This window comes from Eumetopias jubatus, unplaced genomic scaffold (assembly GCF_037043125.1).
Source record: "Eumetopias jubatus isolate StellerSeaLion01/CBP00866 unplaced genomic scaffold, mEumJub1_p1.0 scaffold_6, whole genome shotgun sequence".
Lineage (NCBI taxonomy): Eukaryota > Metazoa > Chordata > Mammalia > Carnivora > Otariidae > Eumetopias > Eumetopias jubatus.
The window spans coordinates 147,296,196-147,317,900 of NW_028274812.1; the positions used below are offsets into that span (position 1 = coordinate 147,296,196).

General features: G+C 43.5%; 1 protein-coding gene across 4 annotated transcripts in view; it reads left to right on the plus strand.

The window, feature by feature from the left end:
• The first annotated feature begins 275 nt into the window (after positions 1–275).
• The window catches only part of ZKSCAN8 (zinc finger with KRAB and SCAN domains 8), a 35,537-nt gene continuing 14,107 nt past the window's right edge, over positions 276–21,705 (plus strand). For 3 of the 4 annotated variants that reach the window (XR_015768414.1, XR_015768413.1, XR_015768415.1), the window contains exons 1-6: positions 276–429; positions 9,251–9,770; positions 10,381–10,525; positions 12,862–12,953; positions 13,257–13,380; positions 13,976–15,708. Coding sequence is in view for 1 of the 4 variants with exons in the window: in XM_088024173.1 (XP_087880299.1) it covers positions 9,354–9,770; positions 10,381–10,525; positions 12,862–12,953; positions 13,257–13,380; positions 13,976–14,937 (1,740 nt within the window). In the remaining 3 variants the exon portion in view is untranslated. Of the gene's footprint in view, positions 430–9,250; positions 9,771–10,380; positions 10,526–12,861; positions 12,954–13,256; positions 13,381–13,975; positions 19,802–21,705 lie in introns of those variants that run through there. The other variant, XM_088024173.1, reaches the window with a different exon arrangement.

Sequence of the window (21,705 nt, forward strand, 5' to 3'; positions counted from 1 at the left end):
TCGGTGCAAAGGGGATTCCAAAGGCTATGAACTGTGGCTGGCAGGAATTCCTCAAGCAACTGGCAGTCTATGCAGAAGCCCTGGAGGACAGCAAAGTGCCGGGGTCGCCAAGCGCTTGCAGGACCCGAGCCTGCACCCACCTTCCCCTCCCGCCCGCGGACAGAGCGGCGCGCAGGCGCCGGCCACCCGGAGCCCTCAGCCGGCTGACCATAGAGCTTCCAGACCTCCAGGATTCCTAGAGAGCTTCCGGAAGTGCCTCGAGACAAGATGCGCGTTGGTCCATGTTGCGCCCCCGCGGGTCTGGAAGTTAGGGGCTGGAGGTCCCGGTCGGCTTGCCGCTGTCTGCGGGTTTCCTCCCCGCCCTTCCCCCGGGCGCGTCCGTCCTCTGCAGCCCGCCTTCCCCACCCCGGGCCGCCCCTGGAGCTCGCGGTGAGTAACGGTTCGGGCTCCGGGCGGAGGAGGGGAGCGCTTTGTGGCCAGACTAGGCCGCCGCTGGGGACGGGCCGGAGGGTCCGCAGAGGGGCCCCGACGCGGTGCGCCGCGGGCTGCAGGGGCGCCGGGGGTTGGACCCCCGCGGGCGCAGGCCTGGGCCGCGGCCCCAGACTCTCTGCCAGGACTCGCTCCTGGGGGGTCGCTTTCTTCATCCCGCTGCTCTTTTTGTGCTGTTATCTGTCTTAAAATGGGAAACCGCCCCCACGTTATCGTTTATCCAGCTGCTTCCACCGCCTGAACTGTTTTTACTTAGCAATTTTGCATTTCCTTCAAAATACGATTTTCTCTTTTTTTTTTCTTTAATAGATATTTTGCTTTTGGAAGCCCTGATTATCCTTGGAAACCTACTTTTGCTCCTCTGCTCTTTGTAGTGTATTCAGAAAATGGTGGTGTATTGACTGGATAATTGTACAAAACAGTTTTCACAATTTTGGGGTAATATGGAATTCAGCCTTACTCTAAATACTTACCTTGTTTAGGAAGGGTTACTGAGGTAGATGCCTGGGAACTTCTGGAGGGGCCCCGTTTCCAAAACTCAGGTCACTCACGAGTCATTCTGTCGGGCCACAGGAAGACTGCCACTACCACCTCCGAGAACAATCCGGATTTCTGTGGTTTGGTTAGTTCAGTTAAGTGTATTTATGCAGTAATCATAGTTTTTCCAAATGCATAAGTATTTTGAATTTGTGTTGTGGTTGAGTGTGAAATGTGGTCGATATTAAAACCGGCTTCTGCTCTTTGAGATAACTCTAAAGGACAATTTTTGCTTCACTTATTTTTTCTTGATCTTTAAAGCCTGAAAAATCACTTTCTTGTTTTATTTTCAGTTCCCAAACATCCCAGAGTAGACTTACTTCGTCCTAAGGAAGAAAACATTCCTTCTTACCTCTTAAAAAAATAATGCTTTAAAATATCTGAGTTGTGGGGCACCTGGGTGGCTCAGTGGGTTAAGCCTCGGACTCTTTTTTTTTTTTTTTTTAAGATTTGATTAATTTATTTGTCAGAGAGAGCCCACAAGTAGGGGGAGCCGCAGGCAGGGGAAGAAGCAGGGAGCCGGATGCAGGACTCAATCCCAGGACCCTGGGATCATGACCTGAGCCGAAGGCAGACGCTTAACAACTGAGCCACCCAGGCGCCCCGAGAATTATTTATTTATAAAGATTTTATTTAGGGCGCCTGGGTGGCTCAGATGGTTAAGCGTCTGCCTTCGGCTCAGGTCATGATCCCAGGGTCCTGGGATCGAGTCCCGCATCGGGCTCCCTGCTCTTTGGGAGCCTGCTTCTCCCTCTGCTTCTCTCTCTCTCTCTCTCTCTCTCTCTCTCCCTCTCTCTCTCTCCTCCTCTGTCTCTCATGAATAAATAAATAAAATCTTTAAAAAAAAATAAAGATTTTATTTATTTATTTATTTGAGAGAGAGGGAGAGTGTTTGTGCGCACGCACAAGCAGCGGGGAGGGGCAGAGGGAGAGAGAGAGAGAAGCAGACTCCCTGCTGAGCAGAGAGCCCTTTGTGGGGATCATGAGCTGAGCTGAGGGCAGATGCTTAACTGAGTGGGCTACCCAAGCACCCCTATTTATTTATTTGAGAGAGAGAGCTCATGGAGGAGGGGCAGAGAGAGAATCTCAAGCAGACTCTGTGCTGAGTGCAGAGCCCTCCCCAGGCTCAATCTCTCCACCCTGAGATCAACAAGAGTCCCACACTTCACTTAACTGAGCCACCCGGGTGCCCCTTGACCCGGTATTCTTAAAAGAGGATGTAAGAAGCAGTCCTTACCCATAAGGTGCTTACCAATTTAATGCAGATGTGTATACATGAAACTGAGAGGAAGGTAAATAATAGACTAATTTTTGTAGTCTGTATCTTTGTACTTGATTAGTTATAGGTTGTAATTGCCAAAAACTTGATTGGAGAGGGAAGAGACTAAAAAGTGGAAAAAGAGCTACTAAAAAGAATAATCAGGGTGGGGAATGGACAAGACTGGTTGGCTGATTTGGTGTAAATTATGAACAAAGCTGGTAATTAGATGACTTCTATCGGTCTCACTATTGAGACTATTTAATATCATTTAATATGTTAATTATTTAATATCTTAATATAAAGTTCTTGAATGGTGCACACTTAACATTGAAGTATTTTTTAGCTAGTGTTGATAAGGATTGATTATAAGACGGAAGATGGCCAGTTTTTCAGTAAAGATGAACGTTGGCTTTAAGGAAATTCAGACAACACGGGGAAACTATGTAGCATCACATTCTAAACAATTAGAACTTAAAATTAATGTCCCATGGTAATGATCTTTTAAGTTTTTAAAACATAAGTAGCTATTTTAAGAACATTTAAGAATTTATTAAATTTTAATTGACTTAAAAAATAAATTAATTTAAAACCATGGATATTGGGCGCCTGGGTGGCTCAGTTGGTTAAGCCACTGCTGTAGGCTCAGGTCATGATCCTGGAGTCCCGGGATCGAGTCCCGCATCGGGCTCCCTGCTCAGCAGGGAGTCTGCTTCTCCCTCTGACCCTGTCCCCTCTCATGTGCTCGCTCTCTCTCTCATTCTCTCTCTCAAATAAATAAATAAAATCTTTTAAAAAAAAATAAAACCGTGGATATTAATCCTGGCTGTTCAAAACAAAATTGATTACCCCTTGTCTCAAACTCTCCAAAAAATCTCAGCTTCTTGCCCAGATTCACTCTTCCCTCAACTCTCACTATTCTAGGAAATTTCCCCACTTCTCTACAAAATTGCAGATATTTTTCACATGGTCCAAATATAGGACTTACCACACTATGTAGAGTACTGTAAATGTGTGCCCATGGCCATGTTTTTCTTGCAAATGTTTGTGGCAGTGACCTTTTCCTCTGTATGTCTTTTTTTTTTTTTTAAGATTTTATTTATTTGACAAAGAGGGAGCGCACAAGGGGGAGCAGGAAAGGGAGATGCAGGCTCCCTGTCGAGTAGGGGTCCCAACGCAGGGCTCTATCCCAGGACCCTGAGATGACTTGAGCCAAAGGCAGCCACTTAACTATCTGAGCCACCCAGGCGCCCCCCTCTGTATGTCTTTTTAAGCAAGAAAGTTGCATTACTTATATGTATTCCAGAAAGATCACAATGGCAGCCCTGCAGACGGTGGAAAAGAGCACAACCAAAGGCAGCTTATCCCAAAGCAGTTGGCAAGAGACATGCAAGATAAAACCACAGACCTATGGTCTACAAAGAAAGAGGAGAGACAGGCCCTTAGAAGGAAAATCAGATTACATCTATATACTTCCTGACATAAGTCTTCAAAGCAGTGGCTTTTTCAGGAGTATATTTTTTTCTGGAGGAGGGGAAGGGTGGGGTAGGGTTTCTGCGATCACATGAAAACAGAATTTCTCTCTAGAAAAAAGTCCATAGACACAAAAGTTTATAGTCAATTTCAGCAGAGTTCACAGACCTGACACCCATCCAATAACTTCAGGAACATTAAGAACCCTTACTTAGAGGGGGGCACCTGGGTGGCTCAGTCGTTAGGCGTCTGCCTTCGGCTCAGGCCATGATCCCAGGATCCTGGGATCGAGCCCTGCATCAGGTTCCCTGCTCCACAGAAAGCCTGCTTCTCCCTCTCCCACTCCCCCTGCTTGTGTTCTCTCTCTCGCTGTGTCTTTCTCTGTCAAGTAAATAAATAAAATCTTTAAAAAAAAAAAAGAACCCTTACTTAGAGGGGTGCTTGGCTGGCTCAGTGGGAAGAGCATGAGACCCCTGATCTCTGGATTGTGAGTTTGAGCCCCATGTTGGGTGTAGAGATTACTAAAAAAATAAATAGAAACTTAAAAACAAAAACAAACCCTTATTAAGAGAGTGTGGACAGAAGAGGAAGAAAATTTCTTTAAAATTAGACAAGGCTGGGCGCCTGGGTGGCTCAGTTGGTTAAGCGACTGCCTTCGGCTCAGGTCATGATCCTGGAGTCCCGGGATCGAGTCCCATGTCGGGCTCCCTGCTCAGCAGGGAGTCTGCTTCTCTCTCTGACCCTCTTCCCTCTCGTGCTCTCTATCTCTTCTTCTCTCTCTCAAATAAATAAATAAAATCTTTAAAAATAAATAAATAAAATTAGACAAGGCTGGGGGTTGCCTGGGTGGCTCAGTTGGTTAAGCTTCTGCCTTTGGCTCAGGTCCTGATCCCGGGGTCCTGGGATCGAGTCCGCATCAGGCTCCTTGCTCAGTAAGGAGCCTGCTTCTCCCTCTGCTTGCCTCTCCCCCTACTTGTGCTTACTCTTTCCCCCACCCTCTCTCTCTGACAAATAAAATATTTTTTTAAAAAAGAGCCTGCTTCTCCCTCGGCCTGCCGCTCCCCCTGCTCATCCTCTCTCACTCTCTCTGACAAATAAAATCTTAAAACATATATATATATTTTGGTAGCACCTTAATCTGCTTGGGGTGGTGGAGTACAGAGTGGGGGTGATAGAGAAGACCTCATGAAAAAGGAACTAGGTAAGCTCAGACTTTTAAGTTAGAGTTGAATAGTCTCAACTAGACCAGGTTTTATCAACCTTGGCATTGACACAGAGCCAAATCATCCTTTGTTGGGGGGGGGTCTCTGTTATGCATTGGAAGATGTTCAGTAGCATCTCTGGCCTCTACCCACTGGATACTAATAGCGTACCTTCCCTTCAGTTGTAACGTGTTTTCAGACATTGTCAAATATCCCTGGGAGAAGGGAGCAAAATTGCCCCCTGTTGAGAACCACTGAGCTAGAGTAAAGAGCTCTGTAGCAGAATGGAGGTTTAAGAAAGCCATGTTTGGAAAAAGCTATGGGAAGGTGAGCTTATAGCAGATAAAGGTAGGCAGGTTTACGTACCATAAAGGGCCTTGCATATTGTGCTGAAGAGTTGGGTTCCCTGTTGAAAGATTTTAAAGTGATGAGTTGTATTACATATTTGTTAAAACAGTCTCTCTAGCAGAGTAATAATTTCATAGGGTAACATACTATATAACAAAGTATCACAAGCTTGGTGGCTTAACAGCAGAAATCTATTCTCTCTCAGTTATGGAGGCCAAAAGTCCAAAGTCAGGGTGTTGACAGGGCCACGCTCTCCTAGCTTCTGGTTGTTACTGGCATTCCTTAGCTTGTGGCTTTGTAACTCCTGATAACTCCTGATCTCTGCCTCTGTAGTCACATAGCTCTCTTCTGTGTCTGTCTTCACATGACTCTCTCTTTGTCTCAGTTTCTGTGTCTCTTCTCTTCTTAAAAGTACACCAGTCATACTGTATGAAGCCCTGCTCTACTGCAGTGTAACCTCATCTTCACTTGATTACATCTGCAAAGACCCTACTTCTAAATAAGGTCACATTCACAGGTATCAGGGATTAGGACCTCAGCATATCTTTTGGGAGGACGCAGTTCAACCCACAACAGGCAGCAATGTGGAACACAAATGGGGTACAAGAATAACCAAAGGCAGGGAGACACTTAACCACTGCAAGTGCAGGCAAGAGGTGATGTCTGTGACCAAAGATAAAGGCCACAGGACTTATCCCACAAAGAAATAGGACCCTGTCACTGAACTCTTTGGACCTCCAGGTTTATCTAAACCTTGCTCTTTAGCAAATACAGATATATTCTGTGTTAGGTATTATAAATAATAGTTTTTGAATGTTCGTCAATTCCATCAATAAAATAAAAGACATAGATCTATACTCATGGGGAACATACAATTAAGTTAGGAAGTCAAAACTTCTTTGCAACTAATAATACGTAACTACAGGAAAAGTATCATTAATAAACACTTTAAAAAAACAAGTTATAAATCTTTTGTTCTATGAATATGGTGAAATGAGAGAATACATTTTCCAATTTTGTATTAGCATTATATTCCTAAAATAAAAATCACTTGAACATCACAAATAAAGTGATAAGCATTTATGCAACAGAGATATAGAGTAAGAGGGCAGTCACTTCCAAATGGAGTCATCAGAAAAGGATTTTACTTTTTACTTTTTTTTTTAAGTAAGCTCTACACCCAATTTTGTGCTTGAACTCACGACCCTGACATCAAGAGTCACGCGCTCTTCCGACTGAGCCAGCCAGGCTCAGTCGGAATCCTAAGCAAGGATTTTCAAGGAGAAAACATTTTATTTTGTCCTTTAAGAATAGATAGTAAAAGGCGAAGATTTATATGATCTGAAGAGAAAGAATAGGTAGTTTGGGCACTAATGAAAGCAATCAGAGAAGACTTGAATAAATGGAGAGACAGATTGTGTTTATAGAATGGAAATTAAAATGTCAGTGAGCTATAGATTCAGCACAAATCCTGTTCCAGGGTTTCTTTTTGTAGGAATTTATATCAAAAGTCAATGGAATTATAAAAATCAAAACAATTTTGATAATATACCATAAAGTTTCAGGGCTCTTAGTACTTGATTTCCAGATTTTGAAAGCCACAATAATCAAGACAGTTTTGTTTTGGTGAAAGGATAAAGGTATAGATCAATGGAACACAATAGAGGTTCCAGAAATAGACCCACACATATATGGTCAATTGATTTTTGACAAAGATGGGCAAAGATAATTCAGTGGGTAAAGAGTAACCTTTTCTGCAAACAGTGCTGGAACATTTTGGTATCTTTGTGCAAAAAAAAAAATGAACCTCTGTCCACACTTCAAACTCTGTGCAAAAATTAACTCAAAATTTGGGGTGCCTGCCTGGCTGACTCAGCAGGTGAAGCATGCGACTCTTGATCTTGGGGTCATGAGTTTGAGCCTCAGGTTGGGTGTAGAGTTTACTTAAAAAAAAAAAAAAAAAACCTCAAAATGGATCATAGATCTAAGGTAAGACTAAAACTATAAAACTTTTAGAAGAATACAGGAGAAAATCTTTGTGACCGTGGATTAAGCAAAGGTTTCTTAGATATGACACCAAAAGCACAATCCCTAAAAGAAACAAATTGACAAATTGGATTTCAAAAACATTATGAATTTCTATTCTTTGAAAGGCACTTCATTTCTGTTATGAAGAGGAGGAAATATTTGCTAATCATATATCTTATGAAGGCCTTGTATCTAGAATATGTAAGGAATCCTCAAACTCAAAATAGAATCTAATTTTTTTTTTTTTAAGATTTTATTTTTTTATTTGACAGACACAGCGAGAGAGGGAACACAAGCGGGGGGGGGGCGGGGGGGAGGAGAAGCAGGCTTCCCGCTGAGCAGGGAGACCAATGCCAGGCTGATCCCAGGACCCTGGGATCATGACCTGAGCCGAAGGCAGACACTTAACGACTGAGCCACCCAGGCGCCCAAAATAAAATCAATTTTGAAAACAGGCAGAAGTTTTGAGCAGATACTTCACCAAAGATCTACGGATGGCAAATAAACATGTGAAAGGATGCTCAACATTATTGGACAGAAGGAGAATGCAAATTAAAACCATAGTGACATAGCAGAGAGTGGTTAAAAATAAAAGCAAATAAATAATAAAACCATAGTGAGATACCATTACACATTCAGATATCTAAAAATAAAAATAAAACAATATTAAATGCTTGTCAGGAAATGGAGTAAGAAGCAATTCTCACATATTACTAGTGGAATGCAAAGTGTTACACCCACTTTAGAAAACAGTTTTGTAGTTTCTTATAAAGTTATACATATACCTACCATATGACCCAGCAATTTTACTTTTAGATATTTATCCAGGTAAAATGAAAACATGTTCAAACAAAAACTCATATGCAGATGTTCATAGTGGCTTTGCTTGTAATCATCAAAAACTGAAAACGATCTGAGGTATCTCTCAACTGAGAATGGATAAACATACATCCATATAAGGAATAAACTACTGATGCATGCAACAACATTGCTGACCTCATGTATTACGCTAAGTGAAAGATGCCAGACTCAAAAGACTACCTACTGTATGATTTTATTTATAAAACACTGTGGAAGGTCATTAGTGTGTGGGAATAGACTTCGGGGTTGCAGGTGTGGTTAGGGCATTTAGGTTCCTTGGAGAGGCAGGACCAGTGCTCCAAAGAGAGTTGTAGAGGGAGGTAAGGTGCACAGTGGAAGTGGTTAGCCTTGAGACAGGAGGGAAGATGGAGAGCACAGTAGGATAATGACTTAAGTGGAGAAGAGCCTTTGGTGTTGGGACAGTTCTGGACAATACCTTGAACTAGATTATATAGAAATTAGTCTCAGGGCACCTGGGTGGCTCAGTCGGTTAAGCATCTGCTTTGGCTCAGGTCATGATCCCAGAGTCCTGGGATTGAGCCCTGCATCAGGCTCTCTGCTTGGCCGGTAGCCTGCTTCTCCCTCTCCCTCTGCCCCCTGCCCCCCAGCTTGTGCTCTCTCTGTGTCAAATAAATAAATAAAATTTAAAAAAAAAAAAGAAAAAGAAATTAGTCTCTGTTGAGTGTGAGGGTTAGGTTGAGAGCTGAAGTGTGTAGAAACAGTATAGATGGTGTAGCAAATGCTGAAAGAGTTAAATCAGCATCACTGAGGGCCAGCTGAGGTTAAATGGAGAACTTTAGTTAGACCCGGTCTACATGGTTTCTTGACTTTGTGTGCTGTATTCCACATCCCCAAGGAGAGGAAGCAGAAGGAAGGGAATATTCCCCAGATGGGTGTTTGGCAGAAAGCTAAGGAGGTAAGGAGTTACTTCTGGAACAGTGGAGAGGATCACTTAAATGATTTGAGCCATGAGGTACGTGTTGTGGTAAGGAGTTTGTTAAGATGTCGTAATGTATTACTATGATCTTTGACTTGCTTTAATATTGTTTGACAGTTTCTCTACCCCAAGAATTGCCCTTATTGAAGGCTCCGTGGAAGGTTCTTAAGAAGATAAAGAAGGTAGTGGAAACAAGCCTCCTGAGCTTTTCCAGCCCTAAATGGCAGCAGAGTCAAGGAAGTCGTTAGCCCCATCCCCACCTGACCAAGCTCCTGAAGAAGACCTTGTAATTGTCAAGGTAGAGGAAGATCATGGCTGGGACCAGGAATCTAGTCTGCATGAAAATAACCCTCCTGGCCAAGAGCTGTTCCGCCTGCGCTTTAGGAAGTTATGCTACCAGGAGACATTAGGACCCCGAGAAGCTCTGATCCAGCTCCGCGCACTTTGCCATCAGTGGCTAAGGCCAGATTTGAACACCAAGGAGCAGATCTTGGAGTTGCTAGTGCTAGAGCAGTTCTTGACCATCCTGCCTGAGGAGCTCCAGACTCTGGTGAGGGAACATCAGCTAGAGAACGGAGAGGAGGTGGTGACCCTACTGGAGGATCTGGAAAGGCAGATTGACATACTAGGACGGCCAGTAAGTAGGAGGAGGTGTGCGTGCTGTGACTGGGAGGTCTGGAAGCGGGCTGGAGGGACGTTAGCACCACAGCAGAATAAATTCTGGGCGTCCGTTTCTGTGGTAGGAGGATGAACATAGTTCTAGTGCACTGTGGCTTGTACTTGTGGAGTTCTTTTTCTGTGAAGGCTGGGTGTACGTTTTTTATCCTAATAACATCCTTGCAGCTATTACTGTTCCTGTTTGCCAGATGGGAACCAACATGTAGAGAGCTTAAGTTACTTGAATTACTCTCAGCACTCATAATTAAAGGTAGATCTGAACCCAGAGCTCAGGTTTCTTCAGTGTTACCAAAGTTTTTTCTACCAAATAGCACTCTTTAAGTTTCTGTTTATCATTCTTCCCATGCCTTGCGAGTGCAAAATGGCAGGAAGGGCATCAGCAGAAAGGATGCCTTTCTGTTCTGTGCTAATGAGCTCATTTGTGTTCTCACTGCCTGTGGGAAGTAGATGAAATTCTGCTGCTTCCTTTTAACAAGCACATATCCCTAGAGATGTGCTCTTGATCTTAATGTTGTTTGCTTCCTTTCATGAAGGAGTTTCTTGTAATGCATCTGTCCCATTGTTTTCAGGTCTCAGCCCGTGCACATGGACATGGACGTGGACTCTGGGAGGAGGTGGTGCATTCAGAGTCTGCACCAGAGCTTCCAAATACTCCGCTCCGACCTGGGGCAGCCCAGCACAAATCTCCAGTGCCCCAGGGGCCACAAGAGAGAGGTGAGGGGCCAGATTTCATTGATGAGGAGGGAGAAGTAGAAAAGAAAGTGCCTGTTGAGTTCCTGGAGAACTAGGAAGTAGAATTTCTGTTACAGACCAGTCCTAAGATCTGCGTTTGAATGTTTAGGCTTCAGATACAGACTGTCAGTCCCATTGGTAAATTCACGAACAAATTAAAGAATTTGGGGATTTTTACATCTTCACACATTTCTGTTACCCCAGTGTAGTAACAACATAGGCGTTTTCGAGGTTTTGCTGGTATCGTGCCACTTTCTTTGTAACTTTCAGTACATAATTCCTCACACAAGAACATTTTCTTGGATAGCCACAATAAATGCATCACAATTAGGAAATGTAGTGCTGGCACAGAAATACTCCGGTCCGCAGTTCATATTTCTGTTTTGCCCGTTGTCCCAATAATGCTCTTCCAGAGTCCAGTCCAAGATGACCCTCTGCAGTCAGTTGTCATGTTTCTTTAGACTCCTTTAATTTGGACTAGTTCCTCAGCCTTTCTTTGCCTCTCATGACTTTGACATTTTTGGTGAGTACAGGTTGGTTATTTTATAGAATGGCTGCAATTTGGGTTTGTGTAATGTTTCCTTATGTGTAAATTCCAGTTGTGCACGTGTGGCAGGAGCACCCCAGAAGTGCTGTTGCCTCCTCCGCCGTGCCAGAGGAATTTGTCCTGTTACTGGTGTTGGTATCTTTGATGACTTGGCTAAGGTTATTCTTGCTAGGTTGATCACTGTAAAGTTATACTGTTTTTCCCTTTATAATTAATAAGTAATTTGTGGAGAGATACTCTTGAGTGTGTTTATTTTTTTTTATTTTTTTTTTTTAAAGATTTTATTTATTTGACAGAGAGACAGCAAGAGAGGGAACACAAGCAGGGGGAGTGGGAGAGGGAGAAGCAGGCTCCCCGCCGAGCAGGGAGCCCAATGTGGGGCTCGATTCCAGGACCCTGGGATCATGACCTGATCCGAAGGCAGACGCTTAACGACTGAGCCACCCAGGCACCCCTTGAGTGTGTTTAAATATCTGGTCCTCATCAAACTTCTGTTGCTAAAACACTGTTTTGTTGTTTTTTTTTTTAAGATTTTATTTATTTATTTGACAGAGACACAGTGAGAGAGGGAACACAAGCACAGGGAGTGGGAGAGGGAGAAGCAGGCTTCCTGCTGAGCAGGGAGCTCGACGCGGGGCTCGATCCCAGGACCCTGGGACCATGACCTGAGTCGAAGGCAGACGCTTAACGACTGAGCCACCCAGGCGCCCCTAAAACACTAGTTTTAATATTCATTGATGCTTCTTGACTGATTCAGTGATTACTAAGACAAAATGATGATTTCTGTGTCATGCCTTCTACATTTATTTGTTGTAATAGAGAGTGTTCCCTCCTCCCCATTTTATTAATTTGTCAGTATGGACTCATAAGTCCAGAAATAAAATATCTGTATCTGTCTTTATTTTGTTACCATCTTTATTTTGGTGCTTAAATTGTCTCCGATTTGGTCAGAGGAGGCCCCTTCAGTTTGGCTCCTCCGTCCTTTTGACATTTCCCCATAATTTTTTGAGAACTTCTTACCTTCTTGCAGAACAAGGTGTTCTAGCCTCATCTCGTACTTGCTCTGCATTTATTTTTTTTTTTTCACTTATGTGGTTTATAGCAGTTTGTTCCATATAAATGGATTTTTAATATTTCTAAAGAAGAAGCATAGAAACAGTTTCGGTTAGTAATATGATTCTTGTCTAAAGTTCTAAAGCCTATTGTTAATTTTGGTATTGCAATGTCTGGTATTTGTAGGAAGCAGATAGTGGCAGTCATGGTAGACACTTCAGAAAGGTAATAGAGTTAATAGATATAAATTGGTTCTCATACTCCATTTGCCAAGAGATCAGGACCTAAAGAAACACCGTACAGAAGCACAAGGATTGAATGTAGCTTTGGTGGGAGAGAAAAAAATTGTAAAGCAATTCCTGTTAGGAAACCAGTACTCTATTTTTGACATGTAACTTCAGGCTGAGCAGGACATCAAAGTGCAGATGTCTTGTGGGCAGCCATAGTTATAGACCCAGAGCCCTCCCCCTGCCAAAAAAAGATTTTTTAAAAAGTTTGTTTAAGCAACCTCTGTACCCAACGTTTGAACACACGACCCTGAGATCTAGAGCTGCATACTCCACCTACCCAAGCCAGCCAGGGGCCCTTCAGCATCTTATGTGCAAAATCTCTGAAATGCATATGTTCTGAAATACAAGCATCTTTGGAATGGGTTAGTGCTGGCTGCTGCAACTGTGGGGCAGGGCTAGTCTCACTCAGCTCCTTTCTCCTCTCTCAGCCATCTCTGCTTCTCAGAGTCCTACCCCTTCCCAGAAGGGAAGTCCTGGAGACCAGGAGATGACAGCAACACTTCTCACAGCAGGGTTCCAGGTGAGTTGTCCTGCTGCTCGCTGAAACCCCGTGGCCCTGCTTGGCAGTGTGGGTGGCATCCCCCTTTATGTCTGGACTCTCTGTAGCAGTACTGGCCAAGAACTTGCTCCAAATTCTTTTTGCATGACTCTTGATTATCCCCCAGTAAATCTGGTGCATTTCCCTCTTCTTCCCAGCTTCTTTAGATCCCTTCACACAGTACGTCCCCCTCTCAGTCCTCTCCATCCCTGGCAGATCTCCGGCACTGTGGGCTGGAGCTGTGCAACAGTCCCAGTCCCACACGGGGATTTTGTTTTGTTTCAGACTTTGGAGAAGATCGAAGACATGGCTGTGTCCCTAATTCGAGAGGAGTGGCTTCTTGATCCATCACAGAAGGATCCCAGCAGAGACAGTAGGCCAGAGAATTACAGAAACATGTTCTCCCTGGGTAAGGAGAGCTCTGGTTATTGTTATCAGTTAAGATGTTTCGTTTGTTCTGTGATAGTGGCTCTGAACTTTCTGAAAGACATTGTTGAGTTTAAACTCGGGAACTGACAGAGAGAAACAGTGCCATAAAATGGACTTCAGTCTTCCAGTCCAGGGCTGACTTTGGTACTGTTCTGTATGCAGTGGAGTCGTTTCTTCGGCTCCCAGCCCCATGGGGTCTTTACCTAGATGTTGTCCTGTTAGGCCTTTTGTGCTCCGCCCTTTCAGCGACTGCGGCTTTTTTCATCTCTGCCCCGTTAGGTCCCTCAGCAGTTCGTATTCCTCCCCACTTCCCTGCTTCTTGTCAGGTGGCCCTTCCTTGCTCTATGCCCTCCCAACGTCCCTCTTTCTTCATGGCACTTCCTCCCCATCTGGCCTGTGGTACTTCTGCTTGACCCTGCTTTCCTCTCTCTCTCTATTGTGGCAGTATTTGGAGACAGATGGAAGTTTGTGTTTACTGCTAGTTTTCCATGTATATTTCCCTTATGTTCAGTTTCTTTTTAACATAGAGAATGGAAAGTGACATTGGCTTAATGATTCTCACATTTTCATTTCAGCTGGTGAGACCAGGAATGAGAACAGGGAATTATCTTCGAAACAGGTAATATCTCCTGGAATCCAACCACATGGAGAGACAGCTGCCAAATGCAACGGGGATGTTATCGGGGGTCTTGAGCATGGAGAAGCCCGAGATCTTCTGGGCAGATTAGAAAGGCAGCGGGGAAATCCCACCCAGGAGAGACGACATAAATGTGATGAATGTGGGAAGAGCTTTGCTCAGAGCTCAGGCCTTGTTCGCCACTGGAGAATCCACACTGGGGAGAAACCCTATCAATGTAATGTGTGTGGTAAAGCCTTCAGTTACAGGTCAGCCCTTCTTTCCCATCAGGATATCCACAACAAAGTAAAACGCTATCACTGTAAGGAGTGTGGTAAAGCCTTCAGTCAAAACACAGGCCTGATCCTGCATCAGAGAATCCATACTGGGGAGAAGCCGTATCAGTGCAATCAGTGTGGGAAGGCTTTCAGTCAGAGTGCGGGCCTTATTCTGCACCAGAGAATCCACAGTGGGGAGAGACCCTATGAATGTAATGAGTGTGGGAAAGCTTTCAGTCATAGCTCTCACCTCATTGGACATCAGAGAATCCACACTGGGGAGAAGCCCTATGAGTGTGATGAGTGTGGGAAAACCTTCAGGCGGAGCTCACATCTTATTGGCCATCAGAGGAGCCACACTGGGGAGAAACCCTACAAATGCAATGAGTGTGGGAGGGCCTTCAGTCAGAAGTCAGGCCTTATTGAACATCAGAGAATCCACACTGGAGAAAGACCCTATAAATGTAAAGAATGTGGGAAAGCTTTCAATGGGAACACTGGCCTCATACAGCATCTGAGAATTCACACTGGGGAGAAGCCCTATCAATGTAATGAGTGTGGGAAAGCCTTTATTCAGAGGTCAAGTCTCATTCGGCATCAGAGAATCCACAGTGGAGAAAAATCTGAATCCATAGGAGTTTAGGAAAAAAACCACAATCATAGTTTGGGCATTATCCAACTTTAGAGAAACCACATGCTGGTGAGAGGTCTTTCAGTGTAGTAGAAAGTTTGCCATCATCGCAACCTCACTAGGGTCAGAATCGATAGTGGTGGTGGAGTTAGAATAGCTCTTCAGTAGTTTGGGCCAGTGCCTTGATGCAGGTGGATTAGCTTGACTGTCTTGGGAGGTGTCTGATGGAGTGGAGCTCCTGATGGTTTAATGTATCCTTTAGAAATAAAGTAGCATTAGAGCAAGTTGCTTGTCGTGGAGGCACTTAATTTTGTCTTTTGGGTGAGTAGCTGTAGGTTTGAGAGAGGCTACTCCTCCTAGTTCCTCTGCTTCTTCCCATCTCCTGTGACCCTCTTCCCCCATTCATTCCCCTGAGGGTCACTTGTGCTCCAAATGTGATTTGAGAAGCTACTTTAGAGTTTGAAGCAGCCTCTGTGTGAGACTTATTTTGTATTTAGCTTTCTAAGAACCTAGTTATAGGGAAATTTTTAGACACTTAATGTATTTATGCTTAAGTGTGTGTTTTGTTTTATTCTAATGTTCCTGATAGTCAGTGGAAAACCGTATTCCCACGCAAACTCAGAATGCTATATTTTTAACAGCACTCCAGCATTTTTCTTCATATATCACCTTCACTGACTCCACTGAGTCATTGAACATCCATACGTATCCTTCACCACCCCCAGCCCCAGTACCTGTGTCAGCAAAGGAAGTGATGGTTGTGGGAATGAAGCAGAGAAAGAGGTGAGTGGAGACTCAGCCTGGCTGCTCTTGAGCTCGGGTGGTTGTATGTTCTGGTGACTTCTGGCTCTCCTTCCCACCTTCCCACTGAACACTGTGGTGGCACAGAGGTGGTAACGTTACCCCAGTTACAGCATCACGTGGGAGAAAGGGGAGACAGGTGCTTGAAGAAGACCTAAAAATCCTTACAAAGAATGTATACGCGGCCCTCTGGCCCATTATAGTACTGCCCTCTCAGGTTCTTACCAGTCTGCGCAAACCCCTGACCACGTGGTCTGTCGCTCTTGTCATTACCCTGGTCCCACCTTGTTAGACGGCCTTAGCACCTCACCCTTCATTCCTCATCTGTTTCTTGCCGTGAGCTTTCTGCGTCCACAGTGGTAATCCGTCCAATACTTCACCTCACAGCTCCTCATCCTTCTGAGTTCTGCTGTGCTCCATCTGTAATCCAGCAGAGACACAGTATTAACTCGTCATCGCCGGGCGCTATCTTTCTTGGAGGCTTTCAGTATACCAAGGGATATTATTATATAAGGTGATGAGGCTGGTTTAAGGAACACACCAGAATTTATGCATCCAGACATGGTTTGTCCTTTAAATTCGGCACTTCTGGTTATTCCATTAGTGCTACTGCTCCTCCAAATATTTGGAAGACTTTTACCCTTGAATAACATCTCATTTTTGACTATTACCCACTTGTTTATCACATTTGGAATGGAGTTACTTTTGGCTTTTTTCCAAAATCAGCTTTCAAAATTGGAATGGATTCCATTAATCCTGTTCAGAAGAATAGGATACACGCCAAGAGAAGTTACACAATTTCACACTGTTCTAAACCGGAACAACAATTAACACGTATTGATGGTTTTCAAAAGGTCATAAAATCTTTTAGCATAAAGGTCTGCCTTTGGGATCATAAATTCCTTCTCTGTAAAATCCCTTCTCTGCCCCACTGTGGCCCACCCTGATCACTAACAACATCAAAGTTACTACCCCTGTTTCATTGAGTCATTAATACCCACCTATCATTTGCCATCCTGGTTACCTTGGTTAACTTTTTCAAAACAGTGCTTTCCATTATCTTTTGTTTTCTTACTCTCTCTTTTTTTTTCTTTTGGCCTGTAGATTCCCTTGTACTCAAAGGGAATTCCATTCTTCATTCCCTTGTACTTGAAAGTTCAAGAAACCAGAAACAAATCTGGTTGTCTCCAGATCCTTGCTCTCTGCTTCAGTTGTGCCTTACCCTCTGTAAGGTACCAGTTCTGCCTGAGGCCAGTGCTGCCTGTGTGCAGATACTATATATGATGGGTACATCGTCAGAGGGAAAATATGTGCACACGTACACATAGTCCTCCCACGTAGTTCCGAGGAACACTTGTCTTCTATTCCAGTGAAAGCTCTCAGAGCAACATGTTAAAATGACTATAAGTATAGCAGCTAACATCTCTCTACTCACGGTAATGTGTAGCCACATTACTTAAATCTATAATTACTAAGCATCTGGCAGAAATTCAAAGAAAAGAATATATGCCCAGAAGGATTAGTGTGATCCTAGGATGAATGAGGAAAGACCGTGACTTGAAAGAACTATCGAGGTTAGTTCAGCCCACATGTAGAAATAGCCACGTAGTGTAAGAGTAGAAAAGGCTGTTGTTTCTTTGGGGGCATACGTAGAAGTCCATTCTTGGTCTCCACTTCTCACTCTTTGCACTAGAGTGTTGTTGATCCATCTTTATGACCTTGAGCTCCTGACTGAGTGATGTGTGCTAAGTTCCTTTATATCCTGCAGATTCTATTTTTATGCTCTTAATCTGAAATGAACTGTTCACCAGTACTTTCTCCTCCCATCATGATCTCATTTTAGGGCCCAGCATGATAAAGTGGTTCTTCTGTAACTCTGCTGCCATCCAACTTAGTCCTAGAAGACGCATCTTAGGTTTCAAAGATTTCCGCCATTGAGCAAGGTGGCAGCGCTAGAATGTGGATGATTCCCATACAGAGCAGTTAGCTTTACTCTTGGTCCTGAGACTCTAAATAGTAATAGCTGACATTTATTAAGCACTTACTGTGTGCCAAGCCCTATGCTAAGCATTTTTCATGGTTTGATAGATAGTATATCCCGCGTTTTATAGATGAGGAAATAGGCTTAGAGGGGTGAGTGAGTTGACCAAGGTTCTGGAGCTGGGAAGTGACAGAGCAGGGACTCTGCCCTACAGGGTCAGATTCTCGAGCCTGTGCTGCTGACCCTTGTGCTACCATGTCTCTAATGAACACCCTGACCCTGGCCAGCCATCTGGAAATCCTGAATCCCTGGCCATAAGAGCTACTGGGGAAGGGAATGCACAGTATAATATAGTACAGATCCATTGCAACTATTGGATAATTGGTTGAAAATGTTATTTTAGTTGATACTTTTGATGCTCTGTAGTACTAGAAAGCTAAATGGTACAAGTAAAACATGTTTAAAAGAGTAACTGAGAGGATAAAGCAATAATGTACAGATTCAAGTACATTTCTCTCTAAAAACTGCCCCAGGGAACTAGAATTGTGGAGGGAAATGAAATATCCATGTGCCGTGCCGTGCCAGGCCAGGCATATGGTCAGTTGGGATGACAGTAAAATTTACCTACAGCATAAAATGTGGAAACCCTTCAGCTTCACTGCCCATTTCCAACTGCCATTCTGTTTTTCTTCTGTCATTCATGGTTTTTCAAATATACCATCCATCGCTCAATCCCATTTTCTCATTACTATACTCTTGAAACTTCTTACTGGCTTTTGTACTCAGTATTCCACTGAAGTGTCCTATGGATAAATATCAATGCCTTTTCTTAGTTCTTGTCCTTGATCTGTATTTCACACTGTTGAGTTGACCCTGCAACTCAGGAATTCTCTTCTTTGGCTTGTGGGATCCTTTTTGGTCATTTTCCTCCCAGTTTCTAGCTTTATTGGTCTCTTTTCTCCTCTCCACGGAAAATAACCTTCATGTCTTGATTTTTCCAGTATTTTTTCTGTATTCACTTCTATTTATTTTGATTGTTTATACTTAACTGTATTTCAGTAACTTATTTCCCACCCTGGGGTCAGATACCTACACGACTTGGTATTCGAAAACAGACCTCATCACTCTTGTCCCCCAGCTCCCATTTTCCTTTTAAATAGGCATTATTGCTTAACTTCTTTACCCTGAATAGACTCACTGCCCTTCATGTTTCTTTTTTTTTTTTTTAAGTGGGCTCCCAGCCCAATGTGGGGCTCAATCTCAGGACCCCAAGATCGAGTCCTGAGCTCTACTGACGGAACCAGCCGGGCGCCCTGTCCTTCATATTTCTTATTCCCGTCTTGTAGTTGTCTTTGTCTTTTTCTGCTCTCCACTTGACATTCCAGTTCTTAGTTTTCTCCATGACGCTGGATCTTTTACATTTCTGCCAACCCCTTATAGCCTTCTGCAGATCCATATCATCCGACGCCCAGGAAATTGTAATTTCTATTTTCCTTGCTTTCAAGATCCCCATCCTGTAATGCTTCTAAGGTGATCCTCCTCAGAATCCATTTTTAGTCCAGAACACTCAGCAGATGATTCTTATCAGAGCACTGGTGTTCCAAGTTCTCCCATTATTTTGCCCTTCATGCTTAATCTGCCTCTGCCTCATTCTCTGGCGTATTCACCTCGACTCATCTTCTTCATATTGTTGTCTTACAAGCCCTTGCCTCTGTGCCTTTCTCATGCAGCATCTTTTGTTTAGATTGTTTTTGGCCCCAGCTCTTGTTCATCACTCCCTTCAAGCCTAGCTTCTTTGTATCTTCTGAGTGAGCTCTCTCTGACTTCACTTCACACTGAGACCTCCCTTGTTCTGTGCTGCCTCAGCACTTATCCTTTGAGTTTGTACTGTGGTCCATGCACTTACTAATATGTTGCTTGTAATTATTTTCTAGCACTCTGTATTGTAGTTCACATTTGTATTTATTTCCAAAATTAAATTGTAAGCTCCTTGAGGGCAGGAATAATGACTTCTACATTTGTATCTCTGCACCCCCTAGTGCCTAGTACAGTGCTGAGCACACAGTAGGTGTTTAATAAATGCTTGTCGAATCATTGTGTGGATTATTTATGGAGTTATCTACAGAAAATTTTAAGCTGTCTTCAAGGCTTATATGTTTCTTACCACTTTGTATGCAGATCTGTTTCTGTAGTACAGCTATAACTGCCTGTTCCTCAAACTAAGAATAAAAAATCCAACTTCAGGGGCACCTGGGTGGCTCAGTTGGTTAAGCGTCTGACTTTGGCCCAGGTCATGATCTCGGCGTCCATGGAATCAAGCCCCGCATCCATTGCAGCATTGGGCTCTGCGCTAAGTGGGGAATCTGCATCTCCTTTTCTCTCTCCATCTGCCCCTCCCCCCGCTCGCTCTCAGGCTCTCTCCAATAAATAAAATATTTTTTTTAAAGATTTTGTTTATTCATTAGAGAGAGAGACAGAGAGGAAACAAGCAGGGGGAGTAGAAGAGGGAGAAGCAGGCTTCCCACTGAGGAGGGAGCCCGATGCGGGGCTTGATCCCAGGATCCTGGGATCATGACCCAAGCTGAAGGCAGATGCCTAACAACTGAGCCACCCAGGCACCCCTCCAATAAATAAAATCTTAAAAAAAAAATCCCAACTTTAGGAGAATATATGCAAAAACTGAAATACGAAGCTCTCCATTTATTTGGCCAAATGTATTTATTCATTAAGGAAGAAAATAGGAATAAGAAACTAGAGACTACTGTGTTAAGATTATCATTGCAAAAGTGCTTGAGAATAGGCTTTTGTATCTGAGGCTTTTATATCTGAGGTTATATCCAGTGGTTCTCAACTGGAGAAAATTGGCAACCTCTGGAGATATTTTTGGTTGTACCATCAGTGGACAGTTGGGATGCTACTGACATCTAGCAGATAGAGGCTAGGGATGCTGCTAAATATCCTGCATGCCCAAACAGCCCTCACAACAAAAGACCTATCTGGCTCCGTATGTTTAATAGTGCCATGAGAAACCCTGGTCTAGATATATTTAAGGTATATAGGAGAAAGAAAAGAGATGAATACCAGCACTGCGATTAGAAAAGTTAACTGGCAAACTTTAAAAGAGCCCTGTGTATATGTTTTATAGTATGTAAGATTAGAAAAGAAAAAGCCTTAAATGATGGGAGTTCACAGCAATAGACAGGTTGGGGTGATGGTAAACCATAAAATGGTTGATGATGACGTTCTAAGGTTGCTTTCAGCATCAGATCTGCCTCCACTGTCGCTCCATCATTCTACCAAGTAAGTGTTCTAGGACTGCAAGTCTAGTGCTAGCCTTCCCTATCTTGGTTCATTACATAGAACCAAAGATAAAATTTCGGCAGGGGACCTCTAACTTATAAACGATTTAGCTTTGGGGACAACACAATCTTCAACAGCCCCTTGGGCAGTCCCTCTAGATAGAATTAACTATTCCAAGGAAGCCACAAGCCAGAAAGAGTTTGCCAAGTAAAACACCCACTTACAAAGGTTTTAGCAGACTGTTAAGGAGAAAATGTGATTTCCTATGGTTTAAAAGATCAAGAATATTCATCTTTTGTAGCTCTTTGGCACCTAAACAGGTTTGAAAAGGATCAACTTGAGATAGTTGGTTTCAGTGTGTTAACACACCAAAGAAATAACTGCGTTTCTCTGTTGTGTTGAATTATTCATGGTCTATAGAATGCTAGGCTTGGAAGTGACTTGAAATTCTGTAAATGGAGATCCAGAGGGGCCTGTGGCTTGCACTGGGTCACCCGTTCAAGTTAGTGGTACAGATAGAGAATCTAGGCTTCCTGATGCTTTGCCCATTTCTTTTCCGGCTGTTTATACCCTCAGGTCTGACCCTTGTAATATGTTCTTAATTTGTACTCTGCCATGAGATGGATTCAGACTTAGTGCCTCCAACTGTAATGTTTCGTTTTAGGAACTACTTTTACCAGCTTGTATGTCCATACAAG